Source organism: Pleurodeles waltl, chromosome 2_1 (assembly GCF_031143425.1).
Source record: "Pleurodeles waltl isolate 20211129_DDA chromosome 2_1, aPleWal1.hap1.20221129, whole genome shotgun sequence".
Lineage (NCBI taxonomy): Eukaryota > Metazoa > Chordata > Amphibia > Caudata > Salamandridae > Pleurodeles > Pleurodeles waltl.
The window spans coordinates 47,923,282-47,946,076 of NC_090438.1; the positions used below are offsets into that span (position 1 = coordinate 47,923,282).

At 44.2% G+C, this 22,795-nt stretch overlaps 1 protein-coding gene across 3 annotated transcripts in view; it reads right to left on the reverse strand.

Moving 5' to 3' along the window:
• Positions 1 to 22,795, reverse strand: part of ARR3 (arrestin 3) — a 101,924-nt gene that overhangs the window by 61,372 nt on the left and 17,757 nt on the right. For 2 of the 3 annotated variants that reach the window (XM_069209797.1, XM_069209814.1), the window contains exons 2-3: positions 12,711 to 12,754; positions 4,963 to 5,028 (exon numbers count right to left, since the gene is read on the reverse strand). In XM_069209797.1, the coding sequence (XP_069065898.1) occupies positions 4,963 to 5,028; positions 12,711 to 12,727 (83 nt within the window). In that variant the 5' untranslated portion in view covers positions 12,728 to 12,754. The remainder of the gene's footprint in view (positions 1 to 4,962; positions 5,029 to 12,710; positions 12,755 to 22,795) is intronic. The other variant, XM_069209805.1, reaches the window with a different exon arrangement.

Consider the following 22,795-nt stretch of genomic DNA (forward strand, 5'->3'; position numbering starts at 1 on the left):
TAGCTGTTAATGGGTGCACCGTCTACTGAGCTCAATGAAAAGTGAGTGAACGTATTATTGGAAAATGGATAAATGTGTGGGCAGAGTCCTGGATGAATGGGCAAAGCTTTGGAAAGTAGGGATAGAAAGCTAGATAAGTGGGTGAAGGGTGGGTGGTGGTTTCGACACTTTGTAAAGATAGGTACCATATGCAGGTCAACAGGGAGAAGGTTCCGGTGTTTGTCACGGGAAGGGAACAAAATGTCCACCCATTCTGGCATGCAGAAAATTGGCTGTAGTGACTAACTGAATCTTAAACCTCCCACCGGACTGTGCAGCAGTACTAGCCTTTGAAGCTATAAAGGACCAGTCTAGTTAATTACCCAGCAAGTGAGAATGAGTCTTAAGAGACACCCTCTTATGAATGGGGAGCCAATAGGGATAGAGTTGGTGACTCTGAACTGAAATGTGGGTCAGTAGTTTTAAGACAAGTTGAGCCACAGCATTCTGTATCGTCTTCCGTTGTTCAATGGCATTTTTGGGGGTCCTAGGTACAATGCGTTGCCATATTCAACTTAGCTGTGATCCATGCCCAACAGACTGGGGCAAATCAATAAAACATAAAACACAGCTCTTAATCAAAGAGAATACCAAGGTTTCTGGCTTCGATTGAAGGCAGAGTGCGACCTAGATCCAAAATCCACAAAGAATGGGACCAAAAGACGCTGACGTGCTGAAAACTAGAATCTCAGTTTTAGAGGAATTGAATTGCAGACTGTTTTTATGCATCCATATGGTAACTGGCGATAAGCAGTCTTTAAAGAGCTCTTGGGTGTGAGCAGTTTGATCAGACATGGTTACGATCTTGGCGGATGGAATACTCCGTCACAAACGTAACAAATCTCCAGTCTGTCAAATTACAATTCCATTATATCCTATGGAACTTCTAATATGGTGGACAGAATACCAGTTACATTAGTGACGGAGTATTCCATCTGCCAAGATCGAAATCAGGCCCTAGACACAATGAGCTGCGCATTGTCGGTCTAGGACACAATGGAGAATCCAAAGGATTACACAGTTCGGACCAAAGGTTTTAGGTACATATTAAACAGCGTAGGGCTAAGTGAAGAGCCCCAAAGGACTCCCAGAACTGCAAATCAATACGTTTGTAAGGGCCGAAGGTGACTCTCGGAGAGTGATCTGATAGAAAAGAGTGTATCAACCTGAGCGCCGAGCCACGAATACCCTTGCTGGGTCCCTGCTCGAATAAAAAGGAGTGTAACATGGTGTCAAATGCAGCTGAGAGGTCTAATAACACCAAACCAGCATGACCTCCTTTGTCTAAAATGGTACAAAGCGTTCTGAGACTACTAGGCAAGCACTCGATATTGTCCTGTTGCCAGAAACGCAACTATGAGTTGTCTAGGAGAGAGTGTGTTTCAAGAAAGCTTGAGAGCTGCTTCTTTACTGCATGTTCCAAAATGTTATTTGGCACAGGTAACTGGGAAATATTACTAAAACACACAAAAAGGCAAGATCATCACTATTGCAGATTTCCAAGGGGATGGAATCGTCCCAGCTTCTACGGATTAACTGAGAAGCCTTGGAGGCAGGTAATCTCTGAGTGTTAATTTAATTTTTTTTTGCCCTAGCTACATTTTGTTGGGGCTCCCAAATGCTCTGACATGCCCCCTCCACTCTGTAGTTGGGAGGGCCATCACGCTTGCCCTGTGTGCAGCCTAACAGGTCATTCTGTCCAACTTGGGCAAAGAAAAGAAATCCATGCACATGGACTGTCTACACAAACTTTGGGGAGTGCTTGGCATTGAGAAATTGACAGCTGTCGTTGAACACAAGCTACCTCAATTTGATAAGATGTGGGGTCAATGCATACAAATCTTGGCATGAGACTTCATGGTACTGTCCTGTCCTGCCTATTAGTGGATTCTTTGACTTACACACTCTGCAAACGATGCTGAATGACCTAGTGAGACTGAGCTATGGACTATTGCGTTCATCCCCAGACCTACGGTTAGGACACCAAGCAATGACAGGACTCGTCGAGATGCACTTCCCGCGCACCTGGACACTACTCCCTCACCTTCTGCCCCACCACTCCCTTTCTTCTGTGGACATTAGCAACCTCCTGACCTCTCCCTCCCCACCTCACAGTTTGTCTCCATCCCTATGTTATACTATGCCTTACTGGCCTATGCATGTAGGTGGGATGAATGTTCTGTATTGTTCATCTCTCTGAAACCAATAAAACATATTTAAACCTAAAAAAGATTGATGGCATAACAAATGGACAAATGGACAAGTCAATAATGGTCCTTCTGAAAGACAGAAATCAACAGGTGAGCAACACAGGGTAACTGAACTGCCCATAGCCGTGCAGGGGATTTTCCCTGGGGAAGGGGGTTTACTGTGTTGAGTGGCTCCAAGCCCCCCAGAATGTAGGGGCTCACCACCTCCTGGACTTCAGGAAATTTGCTCCTGTTCAAACTACTTTGACTAAATATTTTCAAGAGAGACTCTTACAAAAGCCCCATCTATCCCTTATCAGATTTTCCTTTCTAGGTTTCCTCTGGACCTGTGTGCAAAGCTTTTGCCTTATGCTGCGTACACTTTCACCAACCCACCAGACACTCTGGTGATGCTCTGCCTCAATCTCACTCGCACACATTCCCCGCACCTGCTAAAGCAAAACTGGAGGTTTATTCTCCTACAGCGCACTCAAGACAGGGAACGGCCTCCTTCGACACATCAGAGCCGCCTCCTCACTTCTTGACTTCCGCAAGAAGCTGAAGACCTGGCTCTTCGTGTATGCACCTTGGGGACCACAAACCTAACCACCCCCCAAGCGCCTGGATAGTCTCTCGGGTGATCAGTGTGCTATACAAATCAATATAACATAACATGCTGCATGTCATTCTATTTGCTCGGCATCGAAGGTCTTTCTACATGTTCCTTGTTTCATCTACGGCAGCACTGGTGGACCTTCCTTCTGCTGCTCTGCTGTTCTTTGAAACTCACTTCCTGTGAAGCTTTGGATTTTAACTCATTATTTCTTTCCATAAAGAACTTAACACATGGCCAATTCTAATATTTCAGGATCAGACGGTGGATTGTACAACAGATTATAATATACAACTCCATCAGGAAAGCATTGACTTCACAAAGACAGTGACATAAGGAAGTTCCTCACAAAGGGGATATAGATTTATGGAGCCCATTTCCTGAAGGGACTATGAGGGGAAATCAGTAACAGAATTCACCCAGGGAGGAGTATCCGTAGCAGGACGGCAGATGCAGCAGCAGGGACCGAGCGGTGCTGAGCAAGCAAGGGGAAAGCTAAAGACAGTTATGGGACATATTCACCAACAGGGGCATCTTACGGATTTTGGGGGCCTGGGGCCAAATGTATTTTGAGGGCTCCTGTTTGGAACAGTTTTAAATTTTTTATCCAATTTCAGCTCTTTCGTGCACAGACACAATCGTCCAGATTTTATATGCATTTACATGTAATATTTGGGGATAGTGGTGTGTGTTTTCAATACTATATTACAACAGCAGCTTAATAATATTATTACAAATACTCTTTGAGATCCCCCATGTTTTATATGCGAGGTCCCGTTTTGAGCTAAAAGAAACCTTTTGTATGGATGCTGTATGGTGATAAAAAACAAGCTTTTCTCTGCAAAATGTCTGTAATAGACTCCCACACATCACCCACATTAAAAATAAGTTAAAAGAAAACCATATTTAAAACAATCTGTTTAAGAATTATCAGGGCAAGACTCCCGGCAGAACAGAGCTGGCTCTATCAGGGGTCCCTGAAAGGCTGGGGCCCGGAGCCAGAGTCCACTCAGCTCAGACCTTAAAACGTCTCTGTTCACAAAGCCATTTTAGAGTAAGTGAAGCGGTACTCCTGTAATGCCTTTTACATACTTTTACACGTCTTTGTTAGTTTGCCCAAAACAGCTAAACTGGAAATACTCATGCACAATTAGTAATGGAAAGGATTATTTAATCTTTGCACTTTTACTAATAGTGAGTTGGACATGCTGGAGCCGGTTCATAAAAGGGTGTAAGAGTACGTAAAAAGATACTCCTATAGTACTAATACTTCCCACACTCGGGAACGAATTGTGAATCATCCCCATAGAGTCCGTTTGGATGAAAACAGGCAACTTAGGTCGGACAGGAGTTGTTCATCTACTATCAGATTCAGTAATGGTAGAGCTGGGATCGGTCTAGAATGTTGTACTAGAGACTGCAAATGGGGGGCCCAGGCAGGCCTTGCAATGTGTTTCAATATTCAAGGTCATGAATTTCAACATTTCTCTGCACCCCAAAAGCTGCTATGTGGTACCAAATGACATACCCTGATTCACAGAATCAAGCCGGGCTTAGATTTACGTCTGCATATGGAAACTTACTATCAGGGAAAATATGCCAGTAAGAGCAGCGCTTAATTTGAACCAGTGGTTCCTGGTGCTCGGCACAGGCACTTAATTGTCAACACCGGCACTTATGGCAGCTGCCACATGGTGGTGCTGTCTGTGTAATTAAGGGATCAGCAGAACAACAGTTGTTTATTAATTCAGTATACATTAAAACAACTAATACCTGCCACCCAAGCCATTCTTATACCTTTGGAGGCCTCGAACACTCTGAATTGCCCCACTTGTAGGACTGTGATGGTTAGTAGTTGTATAAGTACTGTCATTGGCAGTGCCAGCATGGGCAATAGGTGGAGCAAACTGTGGAGGCCGCCTGACGAGGGCCCGGCACTTATTTTCTCACAAATTAAGCACTGAGTAAGAGTGACATACTGCAGTGGCATGGTTAGGATTAGAGGTGGGAGCACAGGTGTTCACATTAGAGTGGCGGGTGGTGGTCTTAGGGAGAGGTGGACAGTAACCACAAAGTCCTAGTTTGTGGGCCCTGTGTGAGCAGGTGCAGTGTGGACCTTACCGAGAAGGCGTGCCTTGCTGGGTCCAGCTCGGGTGGCGCAAGAAAGGGGCAGTGATTAGTGAAAAGCTGGGACCATTGAGGCCAGGAGTGCGGGCGAGGCGGGTACACAGTCCAAGGAATGCAGGAGACAGAAGGAGGGGCAAAGAAAGAAACAAACAGTAGTAAGTAGTGCAGGAGAAATATGAGGATAGCTATGTACTGGGGTCTAGGCATAAGTTTAGCATAAACATATTTAAAGATTAAAATACCAACATTACTAACATAAGAGCTGAACAGAGCAATGCTTAGAGGTCCTACCTGATCTGTTTTTTTTTATAAACTGCATTTTAACTATTGCACCTGTAAAAATTGGCTAGGTGGAGGGCCAGGCCTGGTGCTAGACTGGAAAGGTCACTGGATCAGCCACTGTGATTGGCTAGGGAGCTGAGCTGGCCTGGGCGTAGAGTGTTGGGATAGGCCAACAGGTTGTGGAAGCCTGAGGTGACATAAGGGGGCGCATGGGGTCTTCTGCTGGGATTGGCTGGGAGGCTGTACAGGCATTGATGTAGACTGCTGTGATTGGCTAATAGTTTTATGAAAGTTGAGGGCACCTTAGCAGGCACAGAGAAACTGCTGCGATTGGCTGCGAGACTGTGCAGGGCCAAAGCCAGACTGGAAGGCACAAACTCTGCCCACCACACTGTGGACAATACCATCTTGATGGATAGGAGACCTGATGTTATCATTACCTGCAGGGACAAGTATATTTCTTGTTAATAAACAGGTCAATTTATCTAAACTTTTACAATCTACTAAAGGCTGGATGCGAGTCAGGGGCACAGAGCATGTGAAGATGCTGTTGGTGTCACTGTCTTGATGCCAGCAATTAATGGTGTGTTTTGGGTTTACAGGTCACAGTAGTGACTAGGATTCAGGATAAATATTTAGTAAAAGAAACCCTTGAAGGAAGTAAAGTTCTGGCGAAGGTTTACAACACTTAGATAACAGCACGGTGCAACCATGGCACGAAATACTTACCCAAGACACATCTGGGTACTATTTGTAACACATCTGACCAGTTAGAAATCCCTCGCCGGGTCTCTTCAAACAAATATGGCATTTTCCTACCCTGGACTATAAATCATAGTCCAGTGTACAGTGTTTGTTAAATAAGTTGTACCTTTATTAGGAAAATGTGGAATACTTTCATTGTCGTGACTGGCTCTCCAAAGGCGGCATCCTATGTATGGAGGAGAGACCTGGTTTTCGCATCATTTGAACATTGTGAATTTTTGCCTCCAAAAAGGACTGTTTCCTTTTTCTGTGCCACATCTGATTTCTACACATGTGGGCAGCGCCTCGCTTCTGGCACAGTTTGCTGCTGTTTTCCCGGCTAATAACATATTTAATTAATTTTCAAAAAGATTTAAAGACCTACCTGTATACCGGATTTGTAACCAGTCTCCCTCAGATACTGGGGTCGCCTTCTTGTCTGGGTTTACAAATGACCACTTTTGTGCGTTTGTGATTCATTCCTGCAGCTTTGTTCACTGGCAATTACTATTTAAGTTCTATGCTTTACATTTTGTAAAGTGCCTCTTTACCATTGATAATGGATCATGGCGCTATGGAAGCATTGCAAAGTCTAACCCTTACCCGTGAGCAGACTATGCAAGAAAAGCCACATATCCACAAACTTGACATGGTGGTCTAGAATGACCTCAGATGGCAGCACTCACCCCATCTGGACACGTGTCTACTGCACTTTAAACTTTTGATTGAAGAAGTCAAGAGAAATAGGTATAAATATTTCTTTAATATAATTTAGGAATCGTTTGCTATTTTGCATTATTCAGCCCTTTAGTACTCTTACCTGTGTTTATTCTACACAATACAAAATAAAAAAAGGTTTTTAAATACCTTTGCAACCACAACCGAGCAGTCAAAAATTACTAAACACACAAATGAAAGAATTTAATTATAGTGAGATGCTGACTTTATTTTCGAAAATGCGTAATAAGCGTGTAACATTTAACAAAACATCTTCTGCAGATGCAAACACTAAGCTACACGATAAATTAGCATGGTTTAAACACATAACAAGTGACAAAAACTAGAAAAAGTACAAGGTGGACATAAAGCTAAAATAATATCTTAAAAATGAAAAAAGGATGTAAATGAAAGATGTGCGTCAAACATTAAAAACAGCAAAAAGATGTAAGTGAAAGATGTGTGTCAAACATTAACAGCAAAAAATATGTACGTGAAAGATGTGTGTCAAACATTAAAAACGGCAAAAAGATGTAGGTGAAAGATGTGCGCCAAACATCAACTTAAAGATGTGTGTCAAACATTAAAAACGGCAAAAAGATGTAGGTGAAAGATGTGCGCCAAACATCAACTTAAAGATGTGTGTCAAACATAAAAAACGGCAAAAAGTTATAAGTGAAAGATGTGTGTCAATCATTAAAAGCAGCAAAGAAGATGTAAGTGAAACGTGTGTCAAACTTTAAAAACTGAAGAAACAAAATGTAAGTGAGAGATGTCTGTTAAACATTAAAAACGTCAAAAAAGATGTAAGTAAAAGATGTCTGGTAACATTAAAAATGGCAAAAAAGATGTAAGTGAAACATGTGTCAAACATGTAAAACGGCAAAAAAGATGTACATGAAACATGTGTCAAACATGTAAAACTGCAAAAAAGATGTAAGTGAAACGTGTCAAACACTAAAAACGGCAAAAAAGATTTAAGTGAAAGGTGTGTGTGAAACAATAAAAACGGCAAAAAGATGTAAGTGAAAGATGTGTGTCAAACATTAACGGCAAAAAAGAAGTAAGTGAAAGATGTGTGTCAAAGATTAAAAATGACAAAAAAGATGTAAGTGAAAGATGTGTGTCAAACATTAAAAACTGCAAAAAGATGTACGTGAAAGATGTGTGTCAAACATTAACTTAAAAAAAGATGTAAATGAAAGATGTGCGTCAAACATAAAAAATGGCAAAAACGTATAAGTGAAAGATGTGTGTCAAACATTAAAAGCAGCAAAAAAGATGTAAGTGAAACGTGTGTCAAACTTTAAAAACTGCTAAAAAATGTAAGTGAGAGATGTCTGTTAAACATTAAAAACGTCAAAAAAGATGTAAGTAAAAGATGTCTGGTAAACATTAAAAATGGCAAAAAAGATGTAGTGAAACGTGTGTCAAACATGTAAAACTGCAAAAAAGATGTACGTGAAACATGTGTCAAACATATAAAACGGCAAAAAAGATGTACGTGAAACGTGTCAAACATTAAAAACGTCAAAAAAGATGTACGTGAAAGATGTGTGTGAAACAATAAAAACAGCAAAAAGATGTAAGTGAAAGATGTGTGTCAAACATTAACGGCAAAAAAGAAGTAAGTGAAAGATGTGTGTCAAAGATTAAAATGGCAAAAAGATGTAAGTGAAACGTGTGTCACACTTTAAAAACTGCAAAAAAGATGTAAGTGAAAAATGTCTGTTAAACATTAAAAACGTCAAAAAAAGCTGTAAGTGAAACTTGTCAAACATGTAAAATGGCAAAAAAGATGTAAATGAAACGTGTCAAACATTAAAAACGGCACAAAAGATGTAAGTGAAAGATGAATGTCAAACAAGGTCTTTCCATTTCCAGAGCTAGAGTCTTCACTCCATCAATCAATCAATCAGGATTTATAAAGCACACCAAACCACTCATGAGGGTCTCAAGGTGCTGGAGTTGCTAGTTGCTTTGCAGAGCTCTGTTCATTTGAACAGCCAGGTCTTGAGTCCTTTTCTGATTTCCTGGAGCGATGCAGCGTTCCTGAGGTGCAGAGGAAGGTCATTCCAGGGTTTGGCCGGGAGTGAGTCCTCCACTGTTGGATCAGCGGTTCTGAGGGGTGTCTGCGAGGGAAAGGGATGTGGATCACAGGTGTCTGGTCGTTTGGTGGAAGGTCATTCGTTTTTTTGATGTATGTTGGTCCTCCGTTGTGCAGGGTGTTGCATGCGTGGATCAGCATCATGAACTGGCATCTCTTTTGGATCGGGAGCCAGTGTAACTTCCTGAGGTGCGGGGTGATGTGAGTCCATCTGGGGAGGTCTAGGATGAGTCTTGCCTCTGAGTTTTGTATTGTCTGTAGTCTCTTCAGGAGACTGCAGTGAGTCCTATGCAAAGAGAGCTACCGTTGTTCAGCCTCCTGGTGACGAGGGCTTGTTTGATGGTCCTTCTGGTGTTGATTGGGAGCCACCTGAAGATCTTAGCAGGAGTGGGGGGACTGCTTTTACCTGTTTTTGCATAGATAACTTGCTGTCTAAGACGATGCTGAGGTTGCGGTTGTGGTCTGTCGGGGCGCAGGAAGAGCCGAGTGAGAGTCTTACTTTGATGGTGCTAAGTGCTGCTAGAATGAGTAGCGCTAAGTACTGATAGCGCTGGGCACTAAGTACTGCTAGAACAAGTCAATAACGTTTACATTTTAAAAAAGAAATATTTCAGATTCTTCAGGCCTCCTTTAACTATTCAGCAATACATATATCTGCAGTCCTTTTTAAAAACCAAAATACAGTACATTTTAAATGAAACATACACAAAATTGCAACGGGAGATAAAATTCAAGCCGATAATTCAACAGTGCAAATTACTACAAATTAGCTGAAACTTCCAACTCTCTGCCGTCTTAGACACCACTGAATTTCTCAGTAATGTTACTGTACAGATCACTGGGGCATGGACCCCATCTTTTGTGGAGATGCTCCGGGACAATGGCGCATTATAACAAACCTGCACCTTATTAGCAAGCAAACGCATGCTTAAAAACACATGGCTCAAACAAGTTCTGGGACAGGAAATCTAAACCATGACCAGCCCTCTAGGCCTTGCTCTGCCTATAAACAACCTTTATTTATATTTACTCAAGTTCTTAGAAACAGATTTCTTACTGATCTGTGGTTGACAATTTATATAATGTCACTTAATGGTGGGTACAGGTCGTGAACATATTCCTATACAATAACAGTGGGGTAAAAGGTGAAAATAAAATTGCAGCAAACACCCATAATGATATCAAAATGTATGGAATAGGGAATCTTGGTTCAGAAAAAGTATTTTACTTGGGGGCTCAAGAGGTAATGGACATATAGTTCAAGATCGGCCTTTGGCATGACGCTGCAGCCGGGGAAGGGTCTTGGACATATGGGTCAAGCCAAGGCAGGTTTGGGTACACGGGCAAGATAAAATCGCTCAGAGACTCCCACTAGAAAATCAAACACTGTGTTGTCCTAGACCACCAGACCCCTACCTGCTGGTGCTGTGGGTCTGACGGTGCCTGCTGCCTTCCTGGCCGGCCATGTTGGGCGTCTCAACATTGTTTCAAATGAGGGTTAGTGGCTGCAGGGATGATGCAATGGTGCGCAATAAAGGGCATATTTATGTAGCTTTACCACCTTGCTGTGCTGCGTGAAAGGGAAAGGCAGGGATGCGCGGTGTTTAACATAATACAACGTATTCTTGTCCTTTCATTGTGCTTGCGCACAATGTGCTGCCTACCACCTGCGCAGGCACCCTTGCATCATGGTGCAAAGGTGCCTGCGTTGAAGACAGGATTGTTTTTGTGCAGAATGCGGCACACATAGAACAAGAAATTAACAAGGAGAAATACAGATATTTCTCTTTTGTTACGCCTCACTTGGGTGCGTGTAGCATTTTGAGGCATTCCCAGGTCTACAAGTAATGGTAAATCTGTAAATGCGCCAAAATCCATGGGTGGATGCATGGGAACACTCACCCTCCGCCCATGGAACACCTTCCCAGGACATAGTAATGCAACGCAGTGATTTGCGCTGCATTGCGTTACTCTAGATTTATCAAGCCACGCAGGGTCACACAAGGTGGTCTTGCGCAGTTTGATAAATCTACCTTAAGAGTTGCATTGCCCTTAAGCCCGACTGAGTGGCACAAGGGCGATGCAACTCTTTAATAAATATGCCCCTATGTTTAAAGGTTGGAAGATTGTGTGAGAAAGAACATAAGCTTTAGAACACTAAGGGATCATAGTGGGGGAGGGGAGATCTTCGCGGAGAAAACCCGACTTGAACAGCAATCACCTAGTCTCTGTTTGCTACTGAATGAATTAGTTTTCCTATCAATTCATTGGTCACAATCTCTCAGGCTGCAGTAAAAACTACAAGTGAGGAGTGCGCACAAGGTACACACAAGAAATGTATCTAGTTTCCAGACTTGAACACAAGTGACCTATTATTAGGGTTGGGCGGAACTTGCAGAGTTTCCCTCAGTGGAAATCCACGCAGTTACATAAAAATTGCGGGCGGAATTCAGGCACATCGCCCTGCTTGTTCTAATTTTTTAGTACAGGGGGCTGGTTTTGCGCTGTAAAATCAGGCTATTGGCACCACACAGCATGCCAGAGGGCACTGCTTCTTTCTGTCACTCAAGTAGATTTTGTACTCAAGCGGCAGCTTTCTCAATGCGAACAGTCGTGACCTGCTGCGACCAACTGCATTGTCTTTTGGGTGCTAGAATGCCAGGAGGCGTTCTAGCATCCGAAAATCGAGCCAGGGGAGGCAAATTCTAGTTAGTGCTCGCCACCTTAACGCTGATGAGCTGTGTGTGAGAAAAAACTGTGCCTGATAGTGGTTGGCGGAGTTTTGTCAGAACTCCATGCTCTAAGTGGAGAGTGGAGTGATCAAAGCTCCACAAAGTCTATCGGCGGAGCGGACTTTTTCACCCACCCCACCCACTGTATCATTCACATAATGAGTGACTCTGTCTTTCTTGTCTCTTAACTTAAGCTTTAGACTTTGCCGTGCACACAATATTTTTTTCTCATTTTCTCACTTCTTCATAACCTACTACTTTTATGTCCTGTGCGCTGCAACCCTTGTGTGCGGATCTAGTTCATGCTATGCAAAATTCCATACAATAAATAAAAGAAGGAACCACCTCAGAGCCACTCCCAGTTTTATTTTAATACAGATTCAGTGTAGATTCTGATAGGTGGTTCTGATGTAGGCTCTGGTGGGCTGTGAGGTGTGGGGGTGTGGGGCTTGGCGTGCACCGAGGGTCTAAGAGACAGCCCGATCCGCAGTGTTATAGCATTTTTTGATTGATGATATTGTTCTATCATAAGTGATATTTTGAAAAGGTGCTAGAAAGGTCAGTGCTTAATTTGTAAAGGAATGAGTGTCTGTGCCCAAAGCTTTGCTCCAGTTGTGCTATCAAACATTGGTGAGCTGAATACCAAGGCATTGCGGTCCTGAATCCACCTCAGGCCTCTTTAATCCACTGAGAGCACTCCCTGCTCCTTTATCTCACTCCTGCAGGTCCCTGCATTCTCCCTCAGTGCCACAAATACGGAGACTCCACACTCATAACTTTACTACACGTCAGTCCCTTTGTGAATTGGACCCATAGTGTTAGAGCTTGTTCTCAAGAAAGATGCAGCGTTAAAGCTTGTACTCAACACAGACAGCATTATGGATTATATTCAATACAGACACAGTGTTATGACTTATATTCAACACAGACAGCATTATGGATTATATTCAATACAGACACAGTGTTATGGCTTATACTCAACACAGACACCGTGTTATGGCTTATATTCCATACAGACACAGTGTTGCAGCTTGCACTCAACACAGACACAACATAAGAGTTTGTACTCAACACAGACACAGTGTTAGAGCTTGTACTCAGTACAGACACAGTATTATGGCTTGTACTCAATAAAGAAAAAGCACTGAGGTTGTACTCACTTTGATCCATCCGCCATGTTTGTCCTGCGGAGTCAGATGAAGCCCTACAGAGGAACAGGGGGAGGTGAAAAGTTGACAGAAGCAGAGGTTGATTACAAAAATAAGGCATTCTGAAGATGGATACATTCATGAGGCATGTGCAGGCCTCACACATTGGTCAGTTTGGGTCTTATTCGTTTTTCTATAAGTATTACTGTACATAATAATGTTTGCAATTGAAATGGTTGAAGGTAAATCAGGACACCTGAATATTCCATCAATGAGAAGTCGATACAGTCGCTCCAACTCGCCGAAGGCTCAGACATCTCATCACTCGCAGACAGGACCTGCTCGCATGCACGAGGTCCTCTCCCCTACCTCTGTTGACTCTTGAACCATCTTTAAGTACTGACTTTGGCATTTGAAGCTCTCCAAGGCACAAGTAACTTTTAGTCGGTGTGCTTCTGAGTACTGTATGCATAGGCACCGGTGGGACCCCCTGAAGGCACGGTGTGTGAGGGAGCTCCTGGGACTCAATCCATCCTTGGGGGAAGGCGCTGACCATACCCTGGGAAGGAACACCACCCATGCTTGGCCACAGTTCGATAAAGTATTAACCAGTGGTTCGAAGCCCATCATATGAGGAACATAATCGTGACTGCCAACAACAGAGGACAGCGCACCGACATTTCACATATTTCTTTGTCTCTCTTTTCAGACAGATCTACATGGTCTTCAGCCTTACCTTCCTATCAGTTCTAGTATTCCCATGGGTGCGCTCAAGGTTGTTTGGAATTTGTTTTCTGTTTTTGTCTAAAACACGGCTGTTGCCCACAGCTCTATGCAGCCATTGAAACGCTGGTGAGGACACATGTTCTAATATTACTCCTAAACCTCCCTCCGCAAGCACCTTGAGGCCTTTACTCTAGGACATGGGCACTCGCAAATATTTTCCCGGGGGGCACAAAATTCTGTCTGTGGCATGCCCGAGGGCCGCACAGATGCCAGTACTGCGAGGGTTGGGGGTGATGAAAGGTTGGCATAGGGAGACGCGAAGCAGTTGCATGGTATTGACAACAAAATGAGCCTTCTCATGGTTTTTGTCTGCCATCAATGCTCTATTATCATGCCCCTAGAATTAAAGTCAAAGCATTAACATCTAATGTTAAACATGAGAGGGAAAGAGACACTCATCTGGTGCGTGAATTACAAAATGTGAAACCAGGTTATCAGTCCTTGCATCCCCATCTAACCAAATTGTGTGATCCTAGGCAATTGGTTAATTTCACTTTGCCTCCCTTTTCTTCACTACCACATAAAAGAGACCCTTGACACATACAAATTCAGGATGTGTGCTGTACAAAACTATAATGTTGTTCCAATTATATAACAAGATTACTCACAAGGTGCACCTCACAATAATGGCATTGTTTTCCAAATGGGGGTGGCATGAATGTTTCTAAGATCATGTTTGAAAACTGTCACTGCTAATATCTCTAATGCAGTGATATAATCTGGTCTTCTAAGGTAAAATGCTCATGCATGTTGCTAAAATACACTTTTTTAAAGTTGATCAAGTTTCGGCATGTTAGGTGCAAGATGTCTAAAACTAAAGGTGTTTCTAAAGAGAGGTTTCTAGGACACCTTTTCTTCGATACTTTTACTTTAATTAACATGTAAATAAAGTATACCGGTTTGTGTCACAGTTTTCTGTTTGTTCCTGCTCTGTCAAGTGAACAGCAGCCCAGTGCTACTGCTTACTAGGGGGTCGCAATTAAACATCAGGAGGGCCGCATTCGCCCCCGGGCCGTACTTTGAGTATCCCTGCTCTAGGAGTACAAATGTGAGACATCCAGCCTCGTACTCGGTATTCAGAAGACATGGGGAGTGAATACTCCCCACTGGACCAGGTCGCAGGACTATAGGGTATCAAGGCTAGGTACCATCAGAGCTATAGTTCTCGGACACTGCAGAAAGCCCAGGTTTGGAAAGTTCTGTACACCTGTGGAGATCATATGTCCTTCTCATTCTCAGAACTGCAATGACAGTGCATGCAAGTGTGGCCTTTTCTTAGGCTGATTTGATGTCATAAAATCCCTATCAGTCAGGTCTACGACCACAGCACAGGGGAACTTAACCAGGAAGGGAGGCTTATTTGAAAGTAGGAAGACCTGACCTCACATTGTGGATGCTTTGCAATAACTGGAAAATTGCCCTAAGAACCCAGTTTTTATCTTGGAAACCAGTAAAATGCACTAATGTTATAATCTGACTCATTCATATGTTTAAGACTCACAAATAGATTTGAAAAGAAAACAATATCCCAAAAACTGATCACAAAATATGTGGGAGAGGACAAGAAGCTCTCAACTTTTCCCATATCATCTCAGGTAAAAGTTGCTTATCCTGATCTGAAATTCTTGGATTTACCTTTTTCCCTTCTAATTGAAGAGTGATCTAAGCTAAGGGCTCGAGCAAAAACAGACTACCAAAAGACAGAGGTAAAAATGCAGACAGCAAAAGTAAGGTATCTACACCAAGATCTACCTGCAAAAACAGTGATTTAAACATTATCAAGTTCAACCCACTTCAACCTGCTTCTCCTTTTAAAAGCGGGGGGATACTACTTTACTAGCGTTGAACCCTTCATGACATTTACCGAAGCACTAGCCACCTTCAATATAGGGCCTGAGTAGATCTTCCAATGTAGGAGAATTCATAGCCACACACTTTTGATCGCCACGCCACCCCAGTTTTGGACCCAGCCATATGCAAATCTGTCTTGACCCTGCTCCCCATGGGAACAGTCCAGCCTTAACTGCCAGGCCAGATCTTCCCTGGAACAGAAACAAGTATCCTTGGACCGGTTTTGGGGTATCACCCCTCATCAGCCAGGCCAGCTTGAATCCAGTGGCACACGGAGCACGGGACCCACCTCTGGGCATACCCTTCCCACTTGGGGCAACAAAAGCGAAAAGGACAGATGATGGACGGAATGCTGAACAAGGCACACATCACCCCCAGTCACAGATGTGAGTTAAATCCATCATTCTTTTACTCACCACGCCACCCCAGTTTGACACCAGAGATGCTCCCAGGTTCCATCAAATGCAGTTTTATTTATCACATCACACCTACATTACCTCAGCCATTCTATAAATGACAGACCCAGATAATACAGATGTATGTGCACTAAGTGTGGCACCCCTGGTCATGCCATACTATTGAGACTTACTTGAGTCAAGGCTTAAAACTTCCCCCAAACACAAATCTTCCCACAACAGATAGGTTTACTGGGTATCCCCCTGTAACACAAGACGCAAAGAAGAGCGCACGCTTCTAGTGGCCAGACGTAGAACAGCAGCACATTGAATGGGGTGGGAGGCCGGTAAAGTAGAGGACTGCGTAGGAGAAGTGGACGAGAGGTCAATGTCTCAGAAACCAGACATAGGATGACACAAAGAGATGGTAACCTAAAGATAGTTTGAGGACCTGCACAGTGCTTAATTTGAGCCAGTGATTTCCGGTGCTCGGCACCACCACTTAATTTTCACCACCAGCACTTATGACAGTCGCCACTTGATGGCACTGTTTGTGTAATTTAAAGATGAGCAGAACAACAATTGTTTCTTAATTCAGTATACATTAAAAACAACCAATGCCTGCTGTCCAAGCCATTCTTCTAGCTTTGGTGACCTCAAACAGTCTGAATTTTCACACTTGTAGCAATGTGATGGCTGGTAGTTGGGTTGGCACTGTCATTGGCAGCGCTCACAGTGGTAATGAATGGTGCAGGCTGCAGTGGCCTCCTGACGAGGGGTCTGGCACTTATATTTTTTACAAATTAAGCACTGGCACCTGCTATATGCCTGGACCAGGTACCCCTCCTAGACATGGTGAGGCAGAAAGGGCAATACCCTTACCTGTGGTCAGGAGAGCATAGGTGAACGAAAGGGGGCGAGTTACCTCTTTATCAGACAACGGATCCCCGATGCAGTGCTTAATTTGAGCCGGTGCATGTCGGTGCAGCCAACAGGCTGGCGGTGTTCCGCTAGCAATTATGACCGTGGCGCAATAGCCACGGTCATACCGCCGGCCCCTCCAACATACCGCCAGGCTTCCGCCTGGCGGTCATAATCCCCGACCGCCAGCCTGTCCGTGGCGGTAAACACCGCCATGGAACGGCTGGCGGTAAGGGGACTTGGGGTGCCCCTGGGGGCCCCTGCACTGCCCATGCACTTGGCATGGGCAGTGCAGGGGCCCCCAGGCATAGCCCTGTCGCGTATTTCACTGCCTGAATTTCGGGCAGTGAAATGCGCGACGGGTGCTACTGCACCCGCTGCACATCAGCATTGCCGCCGGCTCTATTACAAGCCGGCAGCAATGTTGATGTGACTTTTCCGCTGGGCCAGCGGAAAAGTCATAATAGGGAGCCAGGAATACGGCCAGCAATGGCGGTATTCTGGCATCTGCAGCCTCGGCGGTCTTTTTGCAAGACCGCCGAGGTTGTAATGACCCCCAAATTCTTTCCTCGTCAGATATTAACCGAGAGCAAGAGAGGTAAAACTAAACCGATGGGGCTGAAGGAGGAAGAGAAGCATGGCTAAACCATCCCTAAGCGCCACAGCAGGAACCTGCGGGAATGAGATTAAGGGGCAGGGAGGGTCTGGTGGTGGATTAAAGAGGCCTGGAATGAATTCAAGACTACGCAACCTTGGTATCTGACGCACCAATTGTTAATAGCACCGCCGGGCAGAGATTTGGGCACCGGCACTCATTCTTTTACAAATTAAGCCCCGCCTGAAAGGAACATAGGACGAAGCGCCAGGCTTGAGGTGTTGAGCCTTCCAGAGAAGTTCCCCCACAGGCCCTTGCGTTGTATCAGCCATGTTTAGTAGGCATCACCAGGAGCTTTAGGAGGTTAAAACAACTTCAGATCACCTCAGAACATAACTGCTGCTCTTGTTTGGAAGCTCACACATCATAGGGCACGTGCTCGATTGTGGAATGAGATGCATCTAATTGTCATCGTTGTCAGATATTTTCTCATGATCTTTATTTTAACAGTATTTATTTTGCATCCTTCTTGTCTATACCTTTGTATCCCTTATTTTAGCAGTATTTATTTTGCATCCTTCTTGTCTATACCTTTGTATCCCTTATTTTAGCAGTATTTATTTTGCATCCTTCTTGTCTATACCTTTGTATCCCTTATTTTAACAGTATTTATTTTGCATCCTTCTTGTCTATACCTTTGTATCCCTTATTTTAACAGTATTTATTTTGCATCCTTCTTGTCTATACCTTTGTATCCCTTATTTTAGCAGTATTTATTTCTGCAGTGCCAATTTTTGCAACCTTTAATTTATTTTTTCAGTCTCCATTTTTAGGGTCGAGCCTGCAAAGCATGTGCTTGCGCATGCGTATCGCTTGCGAGGCGCTTTAGTAGTTAGAAAAGGGCTCCTCACTGTCTTTCATTGGTTTGTGGGCTTGCCTTTAAAAGTCTGCTGTCTCTCATTAGAGGAAGGCACGCATATGTCATGCCTTTTCCGGTGGTTAGCCCTCCTGGAGCGCAGCGACCAAGTACTGAAAACATGCGAGGCTCGCTGTTTTCTGCCCGGTTTGTGGACTACTTTCTCTCTTTTTTCGCAGCGCGATCTCGCTTGTTTTTTTTCCCATTTAATGAGGCAAGAAAAGTCCGGTTGGGAGTTTATGACGCTAATAGCTCTAACTCGGAGAAATGCGAGACCCGTTGCATTGCAAATGCTTGTTAGTTTATATTTTGACACGTTATTGAGTTGTCCAGGGAGCCTTGTACTTGTCTCTCCAGGTCTCCATCATGGACCTGAGGTGGGGGGGGTCACACCTGCTCCCTGCCTGTCGCGCGCTTTGCTGCCCCCTCTGTAGAAGCGAGCAGCCGCGCCTGGAAGCCCCCGAAAGCCCTCCAAAACCGCTTTACTCGAGTCGCCGCCGCCCTGATCTGCGGGCGCTAATCTCCAATTACAGCAGATTAGGCGCCCTTTGCCAGGGGTCGCCCCGCTCTGCCAGGCCTGCCTGCCAGATAAATACAATTATTCCCTCTTAGGTGACGGCTTAAGTATCCCAGAAAAAACACAAAACGTGCTAAATGAACAAGTAAAGATAAATTCACACAATAATCAATTTAATTTGAAAATAGTTCAAATGAAGACAATAATTTATCCCACGACAAACAGAGGAAGTGGAGAGGCCGGACTTTACTCATTTCGGAGTGTCCATCTGGAATTCCCCCCACCCCTTAAAATACGTGTATGGTCCTCCCTCTTAAAATTCAGGATAGCACCGAAAACCTGGATCTATGAGCAGGATTTAAAAACTCGAAATTTAACATCTCAAATCCCTTTCTTGGCTGCATAGCGCCAAGATACGCCACTGGAGTAGTAAAGCGCTTTACAAAACCCTCTCAATTAATAAAATATTGCAAAGCATCAAGTTCTGCCCTGAAATATATTTTCTGATGAAAATGTGCCTTTTAAACTCTGACTTGACCGTCATTGAGAAACGGATGGGCACACAAATAAACTTGTCCTGTTAAAAGTAGGATTACTCCTGATCGGCAGTTCTAGCAGTTCCTGCCGCAGTCTAATCCAAAAAAGATGAATTTAGGGGATCCGAAGCCTCGGAGGTCTCTTTCAGAGAGGGTCTGAGACAAACCGAGACCGGAAGTAATCACCGAGGGCTTCTGGGAGTCTAGATTTCCCACAGTCCTTTGCTGGGAGTATTATTTGAGGAGGGATGAGAATTCTTGTCAGGGTGAACCGCAAAGGTTACTAAATAAACCTGTGCTCAATCCCCTGGCAGGTATGGCACGGAGCCTACAAGCTACTTAGAGGCAATGTGTAAGTATTTACACAGTACTAAAACAGTAATAAAGTCGAGATGCAAAACAAAATCCCCAAAACGAATTAGAAAAATAGACTAAAACTTAATAAACAAAATGACACTAAAATGACACAAATCCAATCAGAGGAACAGGTTATGGATATTTAAAGGTTTCAGTAAAATACCGCAAAGAAGCACAAAATGCCAGTATTAGTCAATGATTGTGAAAGAAGAGGATTTAGAAGTAATTTGATGCTGCCTGCGAGAGAGCGCAGGTCACATGCACTTAGCCAGGTTTGTCTTGATCAAAGATGTTGCCTTATCACTTTAGTCCTCTGGGTACCAATCCATTTCTGAAGCCTCCGGACCTCAGGGGAGGCACTTAGAGACTCACAGGGTGGCCGGAGGAGGCCGCAGCCGGGTGCAGTCCAGGTCCAATTGCCACTGGTGAGCTGGGCAGTTGTAGGAAAAGGCCTCTTGTAGCTTGTTGTGTCCCTGTAGCTTTAACAGGAGTTCAGCCTTATGGCCCTTGGACCCTAATTCTTTGTCTTGGGTACAAAAAGGAGCGCAGGTCCAGTCTTCAGATCTCTTCTCAGATCACAGACAGCAGGACACTCATTCTTCTGCCCTTCTCAGGTGCAGATAATGTTCTGAAGTGCGTGCCTGGAAGTGCCACATTTAGGCCTGGCACCAGCTAATGAGTGGGAATGACTCCTAGGGATGCCCTAGTCAATGACGTCAAGGTTCCCGCAACTAACCGCAACTAACCCTACCCACTTTAGGCTCAGAGAATTAGGGCTGTGTAGGGAACGTACTATGGTAATCCTAGTTTCCTTCTACATCTAAAACCAAACTCTAGTTCCTTGTAGTCCCAAGAAACACAGAGGCATAAATCTGGTACAACAAAAGCTGGCTTTTCACAAGCCAGACAGTGATGATACAACAGAAGTTTTGGTATCTTATTCTTTGAAGTGTTATAAGTAAACCTTCAGCAGGCCTGTAACTATAATGTCAACAAGCAGGGGCTATGATTGGAACCTAACTGGCTAGATAGACAAGAGATTAGGCAGAGCTAGGTGTTAGCTGCATCTGCCTGTAACAGGGGAAGTTAACCACATCATATGCCCAACCCTCAGGCCATCCTGATAAAAGAAGGGGAACACCACCACACACTCAAAACTCTTTGTCTACTGTCTGAGAGCACTACACATACACTCCTGGGGCGTCATTAGATGTCAGGTGACACTGGCAGAGAAGCCTTTCAGGTTTAAACTGGAAAATTACAACTTTCTAACAGTGTAATTTACAAAATAGTGGTATAACCTAAAATCCATTAACTTGGATCTTGATCTTAAATTACTATTGAAATGAGCCCTTGAAATATCCTTCTAGCGGATCCCAAATTGAAGTTAGCTCTTATTAGATATAATCGGGTAACCCAGCATTAGTCTGTGGGAGGCCAGCCTTGCCACAGTGATAAACGACTTTGTATATTTTTCACTGCCAGGACATCTAAATCACTAAATATAAATGTCCTACTTATTAGATACCATGCACCCTTCCCTATGGGCTTTTAAGGTCTACCTTGGGGGTCACCTACAAGTGTTAAAAGGAAGGTTTAGGTCTGGCAAAAGGTTTCATTTTGTCAGGTCGAAGTGGCTTAAAGTGGTTTAAACCTGGGCTAAAGGCATCAGCGGCAGTCCTGAGACATGTTTACATTGCTACTTTAGTGGGTGGCACAATGAGTTCTATACTGCACTGATAGTATTCAATTTACGGGCCCTGGGTACCCGTACTATCATATATCAGGGAGTTATAAGTAAATTAAAGGTGCCAATCATGAGTGTGCCATTTTTACCATGTTTACCACTTTGCCACAGGTTAGCAGGAAAAAAGTGCAGAATCAGATGGCAAAAAAAATTAGGTCAGCAACAGAAGGCAAAAATCTGGTGGGGGGGGCCCTGTAGAAAGGGTAACATTTCCAACAATCTAAATGGGAGATGATGCGGTTTACTGGCAAGAACTCCGGGAATATTCATGGCTAACACCGCAGTGATGCATGAGAAGCTTGCAGCCAGAAGGGCATCCGTCCAAGGAAGTCACAAAGGTTGCCATGCAGCTTCCTACACATACTTCAGATACAACTCATTTCCTCAATGGAGTCCGTGTAGGTATGTGTTCAGGATAGCTGCTGTGGTTCCCAGGTCCATGCATGATAGCTGCTCCAATCCAGGTTTTTCTTTACATTCTGGGACTTGAAGTCCAGACTGATAATGTGACAAAGAAGACTACAGATCACAAAATGCAAAGAATAAAACCTGGACTGGAGCTGCTAGTCACACATGCACCTGCTAAACCTGGGAGAGAAACTAGGGAGAGCTGACTAAGTCAACGTTGGGAAACTTAAGTGACTTATGTAGAGTTTGGCAGAGCAGATGCACCACTGAATATCAACACACGTTCTCCCCCTCCGAGTGGATTCCAGGGCCGCCCCCATTTGTAACTGGACGTACTGTACCAATGAAGGCATGGATACAGGGAAGCAGAGTTGGGATGCCGGGGGCAGCCTCTGCTAGCAGCAACAGTTTCAGGATCACAGGGTATCTGTTGAAGTGCCAAGGGTTATCTGTCAGGGTGCCTCAGGTTATCTTTCAGGGTGCCACAGGTTCTCTGTCAGGGTCCCACAGGTTATCTGTCGAGGTGCCACAGGTTATCTGTCAGGGTGCCACAGCTTATCTGTTGAGGTGCGACAGGTTATCTGTCATGGTGCCACAGGTTATCTGTGCATGTGCCAAAGATTGTCTTTCAGGGTGCCTTAGGTTATCTGTCAGGGTTCTACAGGTTATCTGTCTAGGTGCCATAGATTATCTGTCAGGGGGCCACAGGGTATCTTTCGAAGTGTCACAGGTTATCTATCGAGTTACCACAGGTTACCTGTTGAGGTGCCACAGGTTATCTGCCCATGTGCCACAGGCTATCTGTCAGGTGCCACAATTTATCTGTCAGGGTTCTACAGGTTATCTGTCGAGGTGCCACAGGTTATCTGCCAGAGTGCCACACAGTATCTGTCTGAGTGTCACAGGTTATCCTTTGAGGTGCCACAGGTTATCTGCCCATGTGCCACATGTGCCACAGTTTATCTGTCAGGTGCCACAGGTTATCTGTCAGGGTGCAATAGGTTATCTGTTGAGGTGCTACAGCTTATCTGTCCACGTGCCACTGGCTGTCAGGTACCACAGGTTATC